The 18697-nt window shown below is 32.6% G+C and overlaps 2 protein-coding genes across 2 annotated transcripts; both read right to left on the bottom strand.

Moving 5' to 3' along the window:
- LOC133193806 (uncharacterized) lies at window positions 1-4684 on the bottom strand. Its single transcript, XM_061329737.1, has 4 exons — window positions 4491-4684; window positions 2163-2350; window positions 793-897; window positions 1-677 (listed from the first exon to the last, which is right to left on the bottom strand). Exons 1-4 carry the CDS (start codon window positions 4652-4654, stop codon window positions 115-117), a joined length of 1020 nt encoding a protein of 339 aa, XP_061185721.1. The 5' UTR covers window positions 4655-4684; the 3' UTR covers window positions 1-114.
- A 9554-nt stretch (window positions 4685-14238) lies between these two features.
- LOC133194165 (uncharacterized) lies at window positions 14239-18433 on the bottom strand. Its single transcript, XM_061330164.1, has 4 exons — window positions 18250-18433; window positions 16968-17155; window positions 15058-15168; window positions 14239-14967 (listed from the first exon to the last, which is right to left on the bottom strand). Exons 1-4 carry the CDS (start codon window positions 18411-18413, stop codon window positions 14396-14398), a joined length of 1035 nt encoding a protein of 344 aa, XP_061186148.1. The 5' UTR covers window positions 18414-18433; the 3' UTR covers window positions 14239-14395.
- Between the last annotated feature and the right edge of the window lie 264 nt (window positions 18434-18697).

Raw genomic sequence — 18697 nt, 5'->3', positions numbered from 1 at the left:
CTAAATGCAATCTTTTATTTCAAACACGTTAAATGCATAAAAATGAATCTGTTCACCGGTAGCTTTGTTTTCACTCGAGATTCGGAACGTATTCCTGGTTTCGTTGCGTATCTCTTATTTCTGGAAGGCAATACACTCTTGTATTGTGTCTGTGTCCTCGTCGCCAATCTGAATCAAGTTGAATCCATGTTCCTCTACCTTTTCCTTCCTCCGTTCGTAGCCCCATCCTACACCTAGTCCTCCCCCAGAAGGACCAGAAGAACTCATAGGAAGGCAGGAAAATAGACTCAATGGCATAAAGAACTGCGCTGATTTGTTGTCAATCAGCTTTTGGTGGTATGATGACACCGGAGGGTCGTACGCTGCCCCATGTCCGTCTGGTTTAAGGACTCGCTTTGTTTCCTCCAAGATGTCGTCTACTTCGTATGAATCATGAAGAACGTCCACCAATATGACGAAGTCAAACTTTTCCGCCCAATCGTTTGGAAGGTGTCCTCCTTTCATACAAAGAAATTGGAGGTTTTTCTGACCGCCTTTTGAGAGTTCTTTATTTGCGTGATCTATGGAGACTTGATCCATGTCAATGCCGATTACAGTACTTTCAGGGTACCGTCTTGCTATCTCTCTAGTAAGCCTACCGTAACCACACCCAAGATCTAGCAGTGTGAATTGAGTTCCTGTTATATGAAAATATCCTCGATGAAATTTCATGAAATTTATATTTTCCAAAGGTATTGAATGTTGAGGATTCTTGATTAAGCATAGTGTTACATATATTATATGAATATGAACCTGGTTTGAGGTCCAGGACAGGAATCAGCTGGTCATGAATCCACGTCACTTCCGGGTTGTGATAGGTACCCCACCACTCGAGGAAAGGGTCGTAGTAGCCATAACCTTCAATGGTTAATTTTTATAATATATAGAGAGACAATATATATTCTAAGATTAATTTCATGAACATTGAATTAGAAAAAACAATGGCTGCAAAATGACCCATCGTTATAAACTGACATGTAGCTATGTTTTTGTTCAATTCCAATTATAAAGTTTATAGTCATAGTTTAATGTCACACTTTAGTGCACAAGTTTATATTCAAGAAATAAAGTTTGCATTGTTGGTGAATATGCCAGGATAACCTCTGAGGTCGAGAAACGCTGTGTGAAATATAACAGACGAGACGTTAGCCGAGGCTTTTATACTTTAAACAATATTTCGAGACCGAAGAGGTTCTCCTGCATCATCGACGACAACAAAAACTTTATTTCTATTCTACCAACAGCTCTTAAATATGACTGATTGTTTCTTCAATATTTAACACCAAAGGGTCAACTTATTTGTTTATTTGTACATCGCAGACGATTTGAGCTTTCACTGGATTAAAAATATCTTTTAACCATTTATATATATTGTTTTAACATAATTAAATTAATATTTATTATTATAAAATTGTCAAATCAGTTGCGATTTTATTGCTTTATCAGTAAAATCATGGAGTGTAAGAATTTTAGGGAGATCCACGAAACAGCCCACTTTAGGTAAAAAAAAAGAAGGTTTATCAGCTGATCTTATAATCTTTTGGTGACATCCGTGATTTATTGGTGAATAATGTTTGATTTCGGTAATAACTGCCGTAGGATCTCAGGTAACCGTTGATTATGTGCATAAAAAATGGGGTGCAATATTTGTTGTCAAGAGCCCAGCAGGTTGTTTATTTCCAAATAAGATCGAATTCAAAGACCAATGGAATGAAAATTAATTTATTGTTTGTGCCATTTGAAAAAATAATGAGAGGAACTATTTCTATTATTTTTTCTTCATTGGGTTCAACAATAATTTCTGATTGCATGCTGTTTCGTTCAGGTGGCCAAGGTTTGGGCAATATATAAGACGAATTCATTGCGGTTTTTTTTTTCGTAATATCCCCTTTATCAGTTTATCATGTCCAACAACCTAATTTTAGTTTGACATTTTTGCCCTGGCCTATTCGAGTCTTCCGCAACCTTCAAAGAAGGCGATTTTCATTCATATTAAATTCAAACAACAAAACCATAATATTTTTTTTATCAAATATCTCGATATACAATAGTATATCATTCAAAATAACAAAAGACGCTGATGTCCACGAGCCTTTTTAGACAGCCTTTAAACACAAACAAACCTCGTGGTCCGTCTTCCGGAAGAACATTCTCTAGACGAGGGAACATCTCACTCAGAACTGGGAGTGCTGCAGCGATATTACAGCATTCCTTTATCATAGAATCCTCGTACGGAAGTGAATATTTGCCGTCCTCGTGAATTCGGACGATTCCTGTCGAGATTAGACATCCCAACCATTCTTGTATGTACCTGTAATTAAAAGAAATCTTTATTGTACTTTAAAGATATACACGCTATATAAACGCGATTTTTTTATGTGAAACAAAATTATTAAATGATTTGAGACACATGATGTGTAATAAAAATAATTACTTTCCACAAAATTTTACTAAATAGGTCCTTGTAATTACAAAACAATTAAGCAAGATCTGCAATTAAGAATTCAGCCTATTCATGAATATTGATGAAGGAAGTGCGTAAACAGTATATAGACACGCATGTCCGCGGGAAATCATAGACAACGAGGTACGTTGCATTTTGACTACGATTTTGAATAAAAGTTCAAATCTGTCATTACAGAGTAGATGGTTAATACTGGTTGTTTTTAAAGATAAGTGTCTTTAAGCATAAAACCTATGCCATCCATGTTAAAAGTTATTTTATATACCAAACGGCCTACCTCGTTTTCTTGACGCCATTTTTGTTTATCAATCTAAAAGTAGCGACGGTGTCACATGATGCATGGATTTAAATATAGGCATTACTCTTCTAGTAGGATAATAAATAATTATAATTTGATATCTTTATAATGCGTTCATTTCCAATTGTGTAATTTACAATATCTTCATAACTTTATTTGGTAAACAAAAAATAAATAAATTTCCAACTTTATCTTTTAAGTGACGCAAGTTATAGCGTGTATATCTTTAATGCTCTTGAATTTTTTTTCGTTTACACGAATTTTGCTCAATTCTCATTTCCAAGATACCTACTAAATTAACCGTTAACAACTGTTTTATTATTATCAAGGGTCATGATTTATTCGTTATTTAAAGATATCAAGACTAATTATTCATGTAAAAGGAGTCATGTATAATTAAAATTCATGAAATATTCAATGCTTAAGTTCAACTTCAAAATTATGCTTATGATATATAACCTTTTTTCTTTATTATAAAACAGACAGGACAAAAAAGACATAAAGTATAAAGCGTACATAATCGTAAAATAATAGTAAACATACTTCAAGGTAATAATTCAATTAAGATCAAAACACTAATATTAAAGATGACCGAAATTTTTCATTCTTATTTTTGATCAACAAATTGAAACTTAATCATTTAGTATATAAATTTCTTTAGTTCGTATTTATTAGAACTGTCAACAGTCACATTTATTTAATTTGAATAGAAATATGATTGTTTTTGCGCTCTGTTCCAAAGAGATTCATTCTATGTTTTTTTTTTTTTTTTTTTTTTTTTTTTTTTTTTTTTGTTTTTTGTTTTTTTTTTTTACATTCATTTGTTTTATTATAATATTAAGAAAATCAAGATATTTCTTTAAATTCAACATTCTATATTATTCATGTTCATACTTAAAAAAATTTTTAAGTAGTTTGTTCGCAAATTACTAGTATTCCACCTTTTTAAGTTGTACACATTTGTGTATTTGGTGAGTTCGAATCGTTGCTGGAGTGCAAATATTTATTATATGTGATACTGTCATATATTTCAAAGTGTTATTTACTCTGTTTGATTAAGAAAAAGTCTCACTTCTGTTTGTGCATTGATCGTTCCATCACTAGTATCATTATGTTTATTGTTCGCCCATAATATGCTTAAATACATATCAGGCCCAAAGGAAGCAATTTCAGTTTAAGGGGCACAGCCATACATTTTCAGTTGAGGGGGCGATATCAACTACCAAAAATATCTTGACAAGCAAAAAAAAAGAAAAAAGAAAAAAAAAAAGGGACATCAGACGTTTTTATTGAGGGGGCACAAGCATATAGTATCTATGTTTTCTATAGTAATCCATATATCGGCAAAATTATAACATTTACATTTATGTCGAGAAAATGGCAATTGTAAACAGCGATTTATATTAAATCTTCACTATTTGCAAACGGAGTAAATTTCCACGAACAGAATGCAAATTTTAAGAAAGACTTGATTTTTTCTTGTTACCTTAGGTTTGAAAATAAACAAAAAGTCTCTTTTCCTGAGCATTTTAACGATTTGAAATATAAAATTAAAGCCTAAAAGAGATAAGTCACTATTAACTTTGATATATCTCAATCTGATACGTAAATTTTGTTCCTGTCAGTTTTCAAAATTGAGCATGTATTACAGTTAGCTGTTTTTCAGTAACACTAAAATGTAGAACTTACCTTAACTTTTTACCTGTCTTCTTACTAAGTTCCTCTGCGGTGCAAGGATGTATTTTGATAAATTCATCAATTATTCCCACTTTGTTTCCAAAAGCCAGCACAAGCGTGCTCAATCCGTCTCTGACTACCTTCTCTAAATCTCGGGGAGATGACGCACTCGACATTGTTAGGGAAAGTAAATGTCGAAGATATCATTTGCTAGGTATGCAACTAGAGTGCACTTGGTAATGTATGGAATCCAATTCATGCTATGATTTCCTTGCAATTATCAAGGTTTAGGAAAGCTGGTTTGCGGAGCAGATAAAGGGATACAATAATTGGAAGTTGTCGCCGTTTCTTTTGAGCAATAGCATGTGTACATATAACGGAAGAGTAAATATAATTAAATGAATTTTATAAGGATTTTTTTAAAATTCCCATGGTAATTGATAGGACGTTATAATGAACCTCTTGAATAGGGAAGGAATATCTATTTAGAACAAAGTGTGTTTGTGAAACACTGATGCCCCCGTACAGCAACTTTTTGCGAAGGTTAAACTTTCTGAAATGCAAATCAAATATGTTGGTACCCAAAGTAAGGTCTTGTCCCAAGGAATATGTGTGTGAAATATGAATGCATTGAAAAGATATGGAAGATGTTAAAGTTTTTCAAAAGTAAGTCAAACATCAGGATCAAAGTCAAATGTCAAAATTAATGGTGCCCAAGGAAAGGCCTTCTCACAAGAAATACACATGTGAAATATGAAAGCCCTAGCACCAACCGTTCAAAAGATATGGCCAAGGTTATAGTTTTTCAATAGGAGATCAAACTCCAAGGTCAAGGTCAAAGGGTAAAAGTTGTTGGTATCAAAAGTAAGATCTTGTCACAAGGATTACATATGTGAAGTATAAAAGCCCTAGCATTAACCGTTCAAAAATTATGGCCAAGGTTAAAGTTTTTCAAATGTAGGTCAAACTCGTATGTCAAGGTCAAAGGGTAAAAGTTTTTGATATCTAAAGGAAGGTCTTCTCACAAGGATTACACATATGAAGTATAAAAGCCCTAGCACTAACCGTTCAAAAGTTATGGCCAAGTTTAAAGTTTTTCAAAAGTAGCTCAAACTCCTAGGTCAAGGTTAAAGGGTGAAAGTTGTTGGTCTCCAAAGGAAGGTCTTGTCACAAGGATTACTCATGTGAAATATGAAAGCCCTAGCAGCATCTGTTCAAAAGTTGTGGCCAAGGTTAAGTTTGGTAAAATTTTGTAAAACTGGGTCAAACTCCAAGGTCAAGATCAAAAGGTCAAAGATGATGGTACCCAAAGAAAGGTCTTGTCACAAAGAATATACATGTGAAATAAACAAAAGTTATGAGTAATGTTAAAGTTTTTGCGGACAAACAGACAAACAGATGAACAGAGAAACAGACAGACAGAGGGACGGACAGGACAAAAACTATATACCCCCGAATCTTCGATACGGGGGCATAAAAAACATATATACCTGCATTTCATTCAAATGAGATAATGTATCGATAAAGGGATATAACAAACGCTACAAGTTTCATCAATCACAACATGTTGTTCATGGGTTTTGATTACCCGTGCGTAACTATGTTACCACGTGTATTTGTTACCTGCGTTATCATGCGTTTTAGTTTTTATCGACATTTTGGTTTTTAAAAATCATTCAGATGACTATCGAACTTGCTGTAGATGTGGAAAGATATTATTTCGTCGACCTAAATTTACACATTTCTTACCGTCCACTGGCTTTTCGCCACGATGTGTTATCCCTTCGGAAAGAAGATCTTGGGGTGTTCATGCACTCATCGTAATAGCATAGAAAGTCATTCGACGTTTATAGTCAAGAACTTTTAATAACTGCACTTGTTTTGATTAATCATCTATTAATTATTAAATCTAACTGTTTTATATAGACCTATCCTGTTGTTCGTGAAGAGAATACACAACGCTGATTAATGTTGTTCCAGCTATGGTATGGATTAAACGGATATAGACAAGGGAGGTAACTTTTATTATATACCAATTCTGCGAATTCAACAACCGCGATCGTGTCAGAGTAGAGAAAAACGTGAAAATTACAACCCGTGAAATTAAAACCCTATACAGTATATAACACAAGCCTAGACATTATATATATAATGAATTCTGATTTTTTTTTTTTCATGGTAATTGATGGAACTTTATATTGGACTTCTTGAATAGCGGAGGAATATCAATTTAAAAATACAAAAAACAAACAAACAAACAAAAAAACTTTCCATGTATTTCATTCAATTGTAATAATATGTCGATAAATGATTCATAGTGATCCACCTTTTGTTCTTAATATGGACTCATTAATGTATTTACATTCAAACAATTCATATATGAACAATGCTTCTTTAGTTTATTAACGCAAAAATCCCAATTTTTTAAAATTTTATAGTTTCCATCAATTACATTGAGTAAGCTTGATGATTCGTGACATTCTCTCTTAAATATTTTAAAAGACTTCTTCACAGATGTGTCGTCTGTGATTTTACACAACACAGAGCATTTAAGATAAATGTTTGTATTTGTTTAGTAGCAATTTTTGGGCTGGGTAATACTGCATTTTACTTTAATGACAATAAAGTTTAATTTTTTCAAGTCTTGCTAAATATTATATCTAATCTCATACCTTTGTTAACATATCTTTATGCGTATTTTTCTAATGTGCGTTATTAATAATTCTTGAGCATAGTACGCAGTTTACGAATTTTTGAAACAAGAGAGGTAACTTTTATTATATACCAATTCTGCGAATTCAACAACCGCGATCGTGTCAGAGTAGAGAAAAACGTGAAAATTACAACCCGTGAAATTAAAACCCTATACAGTATATAACACAAGCCTAGACATTATATATATAATGAATTCTGATTTTTTTTTTTTCATGGTAATTGATGGAACTTTATATTGGACTTCTTGAATAGCGGAGGAATATCAATTTAAAAATACAAAAAACAAACAAACAAACAAAAAAACTTTCCATGTATTTCATTCAATTGTAATAATATGTCGATAAATGATTCATAGTGATCCACCTTTTGTTCTTAATATGGACTCATTAATGTATTTACATTCAAACAATTCATATATGAACAATGCTTCTTAATGTAATTAGCTGCTTGCACAGAGGGGATATGACATAACTCCGTTTTTTCTTTTCTTTTCTTTTTTTAATTTGCTTATTCTTATACCAGTTATGTGTTACTGAAAGGAACACATGGGGTTTTTTAAAATAAAAAAATGTAGAAGGTAAAGAAACAATGATCTAGAGTAAGTGCAGGATACAACTTAAGACAATGATTAACTTCATTTGATGTGGCATAAATCATCTTTTAATGTGGCGAAAAAAATTTCAGAAGAGCTAAAAGATATCCAAAAGGTTCATTTTAAGCGTTCTTTATGTGCCTTAAGCAAGTGGTGAAAGTTAGTCTTCAAGTTTCTACTTTACTTCATTTTAGTCTTATCCATAAATAATATATCAATGGAGCTTAAATCCTGATTTTTGTCAAATATTCCTGATACAGGAATACTTAACAATAATACTTAACATAAATGATATTTTAATTAACACAGGTGCAAAAATCATTTCCTTGCAATACACACGGCCGTAGGAACCGGGGGAGGGGGGCACAAGCCTGCCCCCCCCCCCCATTATTTTGCCGATATATAGAATACTATAGAAAATATAGCTTACTATATGCTCGTGTCCCCTCAATAAAAACGTCCGATGGCCTTTTTTTGTTTTGATTGTCAAGGAATTTTTGGTAGCTGATAGTGCCCCCAAACTGAAAATGTATGTCTGCCCCCCCCCCCCCCCCCCAACTGAAATTGGTTCTTACGGACCTGATACATGTGTTTTATATAAATTGAATGTAAAGAAGTTATACAGAGAACATTTATCATTGATCTTACGTTCAAACCCAGTAAAAATAAATAATTTATCAGTGACTTTATTCTTTAACAATCCATGTTTATTTCCTAAAGAATTAACTTTGAATTTTTACTCATTTTAGATTTGAGGTGTTTACATTTCAGGTGATACAAAAACCCGCCGTACACTGTGCCAGACTTTGACCTAGACACATCGATACGCAGTGCTTTTTTAACAATTTATTGAAATTTAGGTTAGCGTGCCGGGTATCGTTTCAAAAATTCGTAAACTGCGTACTATGCTCAAGAATTATTAATAACGCACATTAGAAAAATACGCATAAAGATATGTTAACAAAGGTATGAGATTAGATATAATATTTAGCAAGACTTGAAAAAATTAAACTTTATTGTCATTAAAGTAAAATGCAGTATTACCCAGCCCAAAAATTGCTACTAAACAAATACAAACATTTATCTTAAATGCTCTGTGTTGTGTAAAATCACAGACGACACATCTGTGAAGAAGTCTTTTAAAATATTTAAGAGAGAATGTCACGAATCATCAAGCTTACTCAATGTAATTGATGGAAACTATAAAATTTTAAAAAATTGGGATTTTTGCGTTAATAAACTTCTTTAACAGTTTTATCATTTGTGGTAAAATTTTAGAATGATTAGCCAAGTCGTTTACATGATAACCATATATCAAAGTAAGTAAAATACACGCTTTAGAAAAATTCAGATTCAGTCGATTTGCAGGACTTTTGCATAGTACAACAAATAAAAAATCAATAAATATTAATAAAACTGATTAAAACAATTTTTGAAAAACTAGTATTTTTATATTTTGTCTGCATGTGAACAAGAACTTTTAAATTTCTATTAGTTTCTCTATATGTATACACATAGCCTATTTTTGACCCTGATTCAGTGACTGAATTCTTAAAACAACAAGAAAATGAATATCTGATGCTATTCTTCAAAAGGAGAACATTAATATGTTGACGGTGCGACCGTAAGGGCGAGCGCAGATACCTATATTCAGTTTTATTTAGATCGGCTCTTCAAATCGCACGTGACATTTAGTACGTCTAGACTCTGACATCACAAGACGTCGCTTGTAAGTTTCATTACCAAACGAAGTCTGAACAGTGCTAATTTTAATAAAGAAGGTTTAATCTACAATGTACTGTTTATCTGCTATACATCCATCAAATCAAGGTGAGTTTATTTTTTTCTTGGAACTTCTTGTTACCACGAGAACGTTGTTTGCGGCGAGATGCAATTCGCAAAGCATTATGGGACCACAGGTAACTGCGGAAAAAAAAATCGTTTGGGTCAATGTGCAAAGTCCGAATTTTCTCTTCGCCCAGACGTTGCTAATATGTTGACGGTGCTACCGTTAGGGCGAGCGCAGATACCTTTCAGTTTTAATTAAGATCGGGCTCGTCAAACTGCACGTGATATTTGCTACGTCTAGACTCTGACGTCATATAACGTCGTATGCAAGTTGCATTACCAAAACGGAGTCTATTCAGTGCTTATTTTAATCAAGAACGTTTAATCTACTATTTATCTACTATATATCCATTAAATCGAGGTGATTTTATTTTTTGTTGAATTTTTGTTGCTACCGCGAGAACGTAATTTGCGACGAGATGCAATTCGCTAAGCATTATGGGACCACAGGTAACTGCGGAAAAAATTCATTTGGATCAATGTGCAAAGTCCGAATTTTCTCTTCGCCCAGGCGTTGCGCGGTGACGAGCGGCTTATTTCGCGCCGCTCGCTGCGCTCACTATAAGAGCTCGCAGAAACGAGCGGCGCTTTGCGCCGCTCGCTATATCTGTTTATATCAAAATTAATATTGAGAAGGATTCTTAAGTGGGCTTAAATTGAAAAGATTTTTTATCATACTGATGGGTACTTTTCCCATCTTTTATTGTAATGAATTACCTCCCTTGGAGGTTCTTCTGTGATAGAAACAAAAAATGTCGGCAACCTTTGGATGTTCTGGAGCACTGTCAGGCTCAAGGAAAATTCATGTTGTTTCAAGAGGGAAAAAGATTCATAACCTTGGAATCTTGTCAACAACAAAACCCTTTCAAAAATCAGGTAATACAATTTAAAAAAAATATTTATTTCCAAAAGCGATCACTTTCTTCCTTATCCGAATTTTCTCTATTCATCTGTTAACAGTAAACTGGTAACTAAATGCATGTAAAATCCAAATGAATTAGTTTCCATTGCTTATTATCCAACAATTCGCAACACACATTAATTTATAAATATTTTTCCTTTTTGCAGAAGTAGGCAGAAACAATTATATTCAGTTGATGCAAATATTTTAATAAAATGAATAATACACAGCTGATTCAGTGGCAATCAAGACCGACACCTATCGGACTGGTACATGTAGGTATTTTCTCTATATTTATTGTTATTGAAATGCCTAATATACCTATGTACATGTTATAATCAAAGATTTTTTAATCATTATTTAAATTTATTTTAATTAACAGTTTAAAATGTTCTTAAAGTTAAACATTAATTTGTATAAAATTAATACATTTAAAAAAAAAAAAAAGAAATTCAGGTTGCGGATCAAAGATTTTTTTTTTTTTTTTTTTTTTTTTTTTTTTTTTTTTTTTTTTTTTTTTTTTTTGGTGGATGGAGTGGGGATGGGGTGTTTTACATTAACTTTAACAGATGCCAAACATAAAAATTTTGACATGCAAGAAAAAAAAATTAAAAATCCCTGAAAAGTCTTCAATTTCAGGAGGGGGGGGGGGGTGAAAAGATACCGCCTTAAGTCAATTCTTTCAAATATATTACTATGCTTATCAATATAAGAGGGATCCTTGTTTCCTCGACAAAGGTCATTTTACTGTTACTTTTACTATGAAAGTCCGTAGATCAGATTTGCACATAGAAATTGCAAATTAATTTTACAAGGTGACAGTGTCAAACTGATTTGTTTTTAGATAAAAGATAATGCATGAATGTAATATAAATGTATTTCTGTCCTTTTTAGCTCTACAAAAGTCAAGAAAAACTCTTGTTAGCAGCAGTACAGAACTTCATATAAATTATACAGGGTAGCTCTACATGCTGCAGATACAAGCACTCTACAGATTCACCAGAATATTTAAAAAATGCTACTAGCATCTAGAAAAAAGACAATTTAGCCTTTTGCAGTTATTCACTGGTATTAACAGTCATTAATTTATAAGTAGAAAGACTTATTAAATAAAAACAGAAATATAAATCACTATTTATTTATTTGTTGTTTATGTCTCTGATCAGATGAAAAGAAATACTGTAAAATATATAATTTTTTCTTAATTTTGAGGGGTCAAATTTACAAGGTTTGGGAAAAAATATTTAATTTCATAGTTGAAGAAGTGTGGCATTGTTAAAATTTACAAAACTCCATAAAATTAATGTTTCCACGGTACAATACTGCATCATAATGTACATGCCCATGCATATAAAACCTTCCAATAGTGATCACTGACTTTTAATTCCTACCGTCCATTAAAAAGAACCATGTTGCTTAAATGTATTTTATTTCCTCCAATATTTCTCAATTTTCAAGTTAAATGGATGTGTGTCATAACATTTTGACATTCACGGAAATGTCAGTATAATTACAGGCATATTTTCAAGGTCAAACCTATAATTATAATTTTTTGTATACTTTCATAGAGAACAAAACAAAGAAAAACTGGAGACCAACACCTTCAGGTTGATATTGCGGAAGATTTTCACGTGTGGATACCGAACGGTATTCAATAGGGTTTGTACTTAAAGTTGTAAACTAAAAGATATAAAACAGATCACCAACACTTTGTGAGAATGCAGCAGTGAATTTAAATTCACTGCTGCATTCACACGAAGCTAGTGTTGGTGATCTGTTTTATATCTTTAAGTTTACTTTCATAGATAGAATGAAGAAATTATCTATTGAAACCAGTATCACTTATATTAGGCACAGATGGATCTTAAGATAATGTAAATATATTATCATGTATAATAATTATTGTATTTTTTTTCATTTGCACCTTTTAGCTCACCTGAGCTGTAAGCTCAAGTGGTTACATTTGTTCAGTGTTCGCCTGTCTGTCCAGTTGTAAACTTTTTGACCTCCTCTCCAGAACCACTAGGCCAATTTCAACCAAAAGTGTTACATAGAATTCCTGGGTAAAGGAAATCCAAGTTTATTCACAGAAAGGCCACACAATCTTTCAAGAGGGAGAAAACCATCATTTTCATATATGTAAAAGTTGTGTACTATGAACACTTTTTATAACCAATAAAAGAAAACAGGAGGTTACAGGATGTGTTTGTGAAACCCTGATGCCCCCGTATGGCAGCTTATGGCGAGGGTTGAATTCTTTCAAATGCATGACAAACTCCAAAGGTCAAGGTTAAACGGTCAGAAGTGTTGGCACCCAAAGAAAGGTCTTGTTACAAGGAATACACCTGTGAAATATGAAAGCCCTAGTTCTAACTGTTCAAAAGTTATGTCCAAGGTTAAAGTTTTTAAAAAGTAGGTCAAACTCTTAGGTCAAGGTCAAAAGGTCAAAAATATTTAAACCAGCTGAAAGGTCTTGTCACAATGAATACACATGTGAAGTATGAAAGCCCTAGCTCCAACTGTTCAAAAGTTATGGTCAAGGTTAAAGTGTGGTATTTTTTTTGTAAAAGTAGGTCAAACTCCAAGGTCAAGGTCAAGAGGTCAAATTTGGTGGTACCCAAAGAATGGTCTTGTCACAAGGAATACACCTGTGAAATATGAAAGCCATAGCCGAATTCATTCAATAGTTATGGGCTAGGTTAAAGTTAACAACAGACAGACAGACAAACAGACAGACAGGACAAAACAATATACCTTCGTGATCTTTCGATCCGGGGGCATAAATATTTTAAGTTTTCATCTGAAGCTTGATGATTCGTGACATCCTCTCTTAATAGTTAATACGATATTGTAGTGACATTTTTTTTTCTTTTTCTTTTTTTTATTGAAGAATTAACTTGGGGCGTGATGAGGGGGGATTCTTTCTCGCCTAGCTATGGAGAACTGCATGCATGCATTTTGATGTCTTGAAACCTCGCCTTCAAAGATAGATTTAGTAAATGCACATGCCTACAAACGTTTCATATTCTAAATATATATTTTAAAAAGCAAAAAAAAAAAAAAAAAAAAAAAAGATTCCTACTAAATATTTGTCAACAAAGAAAGAAACTTTCCTATATACATGTATACGTATTAACCTTAGATAAACAAGTTACACTTGCTATAAAATTAGTGAAGTTCAGGTGCTACCTAGGGAAAAAATCTGTATGATGTGAGATATTTAAGGTTTATTGATACTCTGACAATAGAGATAACTCATAATGACATAAATGTCTATCATTCCTTTATAAAATTGTCAAGCTGAAATGTCTTTTTTGTTTAAATTTGTCCAGTAAGCTATGATATAATTGTCTGTATTTTACTTATAAAATACATTTGCTTTGGAAAATCATAAGAGTTAAAGCAAAATTTAATTTGAGTGAGCAGAGAGTTTATGAAAAAGTCTGCATGATGTGAGATAGTTAACATTAATAACTCAGGGGACTTTTTGTGTTGAAGTAGGAGAGTGAGTACAATCTGAATAATGGGAACATTTTAATTTTAAACGTGATGCACATGCTTCATAACTGGTCATCAACGTACAAAATAGAATGATTATATACCGTAAATGAGTATGATAATACATTTGCTCTTTTCAGACGGGGTGAATTTTTCTTTCATGGGTAGCTAAACCATTACTTAAGATATCATAAAAGACAATGATAAACATTTTACTAGTCTGTTTAATTAATAAACACTTGTGGAATTGCGTTTAAAAATATTGATACCAAATATGATAAAAGGTTAAAAATAGCACCGAAATGAAATTGAGTCAAGAATTCCATTCACTGAAATTATCGTAGTATTCACCATGACAATTATTTACGAATTAATTTTAGAAAAAACAATTCCTTCTTGCACTGTGTCAATATCCTTTTTGCCGACCTTTATTACTCGAAATCCATGTTCTTCTATTTCCTGTTTCCGACGCTCGTAACCCCAACCAACACCGCGTCCTTCCCCCGATGGACCCGATAAACTGACCGGAAGACAATTGAAGAGGCCAAAGGGCAAATAAAACTGCGCCGACGGGTTGTTAGCTTGCTTTTGAGGATATGAGCTTACAGGGGGGTCATATGCCATTCCGTAGCCATCTGGTTTGAGGACTCGCTTCGTTTCTTTTAGAATTCCATCGACGTCGTATGCATCATGAAGTACATCGTTTACTATGACGAAATCAAATTTTTCAGTCCAATCCTGTGGGAGTTGTCCACCTTTCATATGGGTATAGATGATGTTCTTCTGCTCATTTTCTTGAAGTTCTTTGATGGCCTGATCTATGGAGACTTTATCCGAGTCGATACCGTAAATAGTACAGTTAGGGTACAATTTGGACACTTCTCTTGTATGCTTACCATAGCCACAACCAATATCTAACAGTGTAAACTCGGTCCCTGTGTAGAAGAGAAATGTTTGAACTTATATTAAAATTTATAAATTATTGTTAAGTAATATGGTTATTTTGAATATTCTCAATTTCAAACCTGGTTTAAGTTCTAATACAGGAAGCAGATTGTTTTTGTTCCACTCCTGAAGAGCTTCCGGTGTGCGGTATGTGTCTACCCACGCAAGAAAAGGGTCATAGTATCCGTAACCTGAATAAAAAGTAACGAGAAATTGCATTCGACATAGCGTCTGTTACCTGTACAAGAAAGAATATAATCAGATAGCTTTATATTTACTGACGCGTGCTGGGAAATCGATTAATTGTAGTAAATCGCTCTACTAAATTATTTTTCTCTCTTATGGAGACATCACTAGCTGGTGAAAAAACAAAATCTAGACATGCTGTAGATTAAGGCTAACAATGCAGTTAGGGGTAATAATTGTGCCAGCACCTACAGTAATAAAGGGCACTCAATTTTGAAAGTCCAGTCCGACAGAACCATGATTAACATTTGCTAATGTTGTTTGTTTGGAGAGGAATAGTGGCTTCCTATTTTACATCGTTTGTCTTACACCAGAACCTTCTGGAATCGAACTCACAGACTTCTGCAAGCAGATGTTTTACCAATAATATGAACTTGAGGTCCTATGTTAAGTGAAAAAGCTTTTTGCTCTATACCCTCTCTGATCTATTGTAACTAAAACTGTGAATAAAGCATAAACATAAAGTGGATCTGAAAAATTCCTGATCATCTCGCCTCTTAAAGAAATAACTAAATCATTAGGTTTGTCTTCCTAGGATACCATGCCATATTATTCTTTTGATTATAATCTTAAAAGGTTTAAATGTTTGGGTAGTAAGTAGATCTTCCGATTTGGCTATAAGTTACGTCATCCATCACACAAATTTAACAAATCTTCTGTTTTGTTGAAATATTTGTTTTTAAATAGACCATCGGCACATTTTAGGCCATTTTAAGAAATAAGGCACCTACTGATAGACATATTATTATATTCATTTCGTTTGTCAGAATTCTATAAAATGTTGTGATGATGAAATGTCTTAATGTCTTTCGATGTAAATCTGACATTTTCAGATATCATGCTGCACGTAACATCGATAATATTTGGTGTCCCTACCAATATCAATCGACCAGTTTGGCCGTTATATTTTAACTCTCCTTTTTTACTTTTGAATTTTTGAATCAGTCTGAAAACTTTACAGCGTTAAAGACTACTCTTTCCACATATAAATATATATATATTTAATATGAGTTCTTCGGCGATTTGTGTATAGAAGCACAGTTTTCACATACGTTCTCATTTTCATCTTTGTGGCAGAGATCATTTCAAACCGTTTTCAGCTCAGTGAAGTGACCATGCTTACTTTAAAAGAGAATTTCTTTGCAAGGTCAATAGGAAAAATCATGGGGTTTTCTGTGATTAGGAGCTCTTTAATGGAACTTTTCAATTATGAAATAATAAAATTTAACAGATCTACATTTATTATGATCTACTGTTTGTTGTATTATTTATTGAACGACCCTCGTACCAGATAATACTAGTATCTGGCAATGAAGTTTAACAAAATCTGTAATTGATAAATGACTTCATATTTTCTTGTTTTATTACATCAGTTACTGGTATTCATTTTCCTCGATCAACGTCTAGCTTCAACATCTGAGTAGATGTATATTTACATATAACAAATTATTAAAAACAATAAGTAATTTTTGCGTCGTTATAGCTGATGAAAACACTAAACACAGCGTTACGTATTACGATACAAGTTAAGCTATAAGTTGAACATTCATACGTTTTCTCACTAAATTTTATCATTTCAGGATAAATATCTAAAGATTAGAAGATAAGTGTTATAGATTTTTGTTTTTGATCGAGGTATCAAAGGAAAACTTTTTAATTCATTTCAAAATTCTTTGATGTGCTAAAACAATTTTGAGTAGTTAAAGACTCTTCTGAGATGTGAGTTTATATAACACAAACAAACCCCTTGGTCCATCTTTTGACATGACTTTCTCCAGCTGAGGAAACATTTCGCTAAATATAGGGATCACATTTGCAATTAAACCATACTTTTTAAGCAGGGATTTCTCAAATGGAAGTGAATATTTGCCGTCTTCGTGAAGTTTGACGATTCCTGCCGAGATCATGCAGCCAAGCCATTCTTGTATATACCTATTATAGAATGAATTTTCTCATATAGACTTGGTTTTACAGTATGTTTAATAAACAAGGTTTATTAATACTAAAAAGCAAGAATTTGAGATGAATTAAGAGGTAAGTGTTTAAAGAAAAAATATATTTTTTCCGTTTTTAAATGTCAAATATACGAGTATGTTTACCACAAACTTCTATATTTGGCTATTTAAATATGATACAGTGCATGACGTTTTAAAATTTCTCAATTCAGAGTATAAAGTTATAGATAAGCTTCATTCTCTTTTTCTACAAAGTAATATATTTAAACTAAAATATTTATAATAGATATGAAAAACCTGTCAGGTAAACCACAGTTAAAATAGATTGATACTGAATGTTTATGTAAAATTATTAATGACTAAGCTTCCTGTAGCTTTATATAATGAACACCCGATTACTTTTGCATAATAAACAAAGTATTTATATAGCATAAGCATATACACTTTGCCGGAATAGTGCACATGCATTCATGCTAGTGAATGATTGTTAAATTTAAAGAGATCAACATCTAAATAAAAGAAACATAATCTACTCACAGTTTCACAATTAATTCATTGCATACGAACTGACACACAAATTATTACATTTTTTTTTTTCATTTTCATAGAACAAACACGTTTACTACATAATTTCAATTTCATATAATCATACCGAATTGTATAGCTGGGTATTGTATCTTGTATCTTACAAAAGATATAGTTACATGTGTGTAGTAATATCTGCTATCTAATCTAAGAAGCCCCTAACACTCCTTGTAAGGATTATTAAAAGGGGGGTTTTGCCTTTGTTCCCAACTTCTTTTACATGTAACTCAAAATTTATAGACTTCTCATGTAGGGAGAGTGCGAAATTAGTTTTAAGAACTTGTGCCCAATTCCATTGTATATATATTACAATAAAATTATTCAATACAAACTTTTGATTGTTTTCAAAGAAAACATTGTAAATGATTATTTAAAAAGATTACGTGGGTAATATATGAGTGGTCTAGTATCGTAACAAATAGTTATCGGGTAATTCCCACTTTAACTGATAAAACAATAAAAAAAAAAAAAAAAAGCATGGCTTACCTTAACTTTTGGCCTGATTTTTGACTGAGTTCCTCTGCAGTGCAAGGATTTTTGAATTCAATGAAGGCGTCAATTATTCCAACTTTGTGACCAAAAGCAAATACAAGAGTGCTCAGTCCATCTCTTACAATTTGCTCTAAATCCCGAGGAGAATTAGATGCCATTATGGTATAAGCTAATGGACGTGTAAATCATGTAATGGGCGTTTTGGTGTATGGTGTCCTATTCGGGTCCTGGTATTTAAGTTGAAAAAATCGTTAAATTTTATATGAAAATATGCTTTTTCTTTTTCGAAATAGGGCAATGATATATCATGCAATGTTTGAAACACCAGCTTATATCACTTTGCTATGTGTTCTTGATTTCATTGTACAAAGAAATCTGATAATTATATATTTGACTAAAGGAAAAAGGTACGGTTTCATTACAAACCCGCAAACAAAAATAT

This window comes from Saccostrea echinata, unplaced genomic scaffold (assembly GCF_033153115.1).
Source record: "Saccostrea echinata isolate AGI-Se365-2 ecotype Australia unplaced genomic scaffold, CSIRO_AGI_Sech_v1 ptg000028l, whole genome shotgun sequence".
Lineage (NCBI taxonomy): Eukaryota > Metazoa > Mollusca > Bivalvia > Ostreida > Ostreidae > Saccostrea > Saccostrea echinata.
This window is presented reverse-complemented; position numbering and strand designations above follow the sequence as displayed.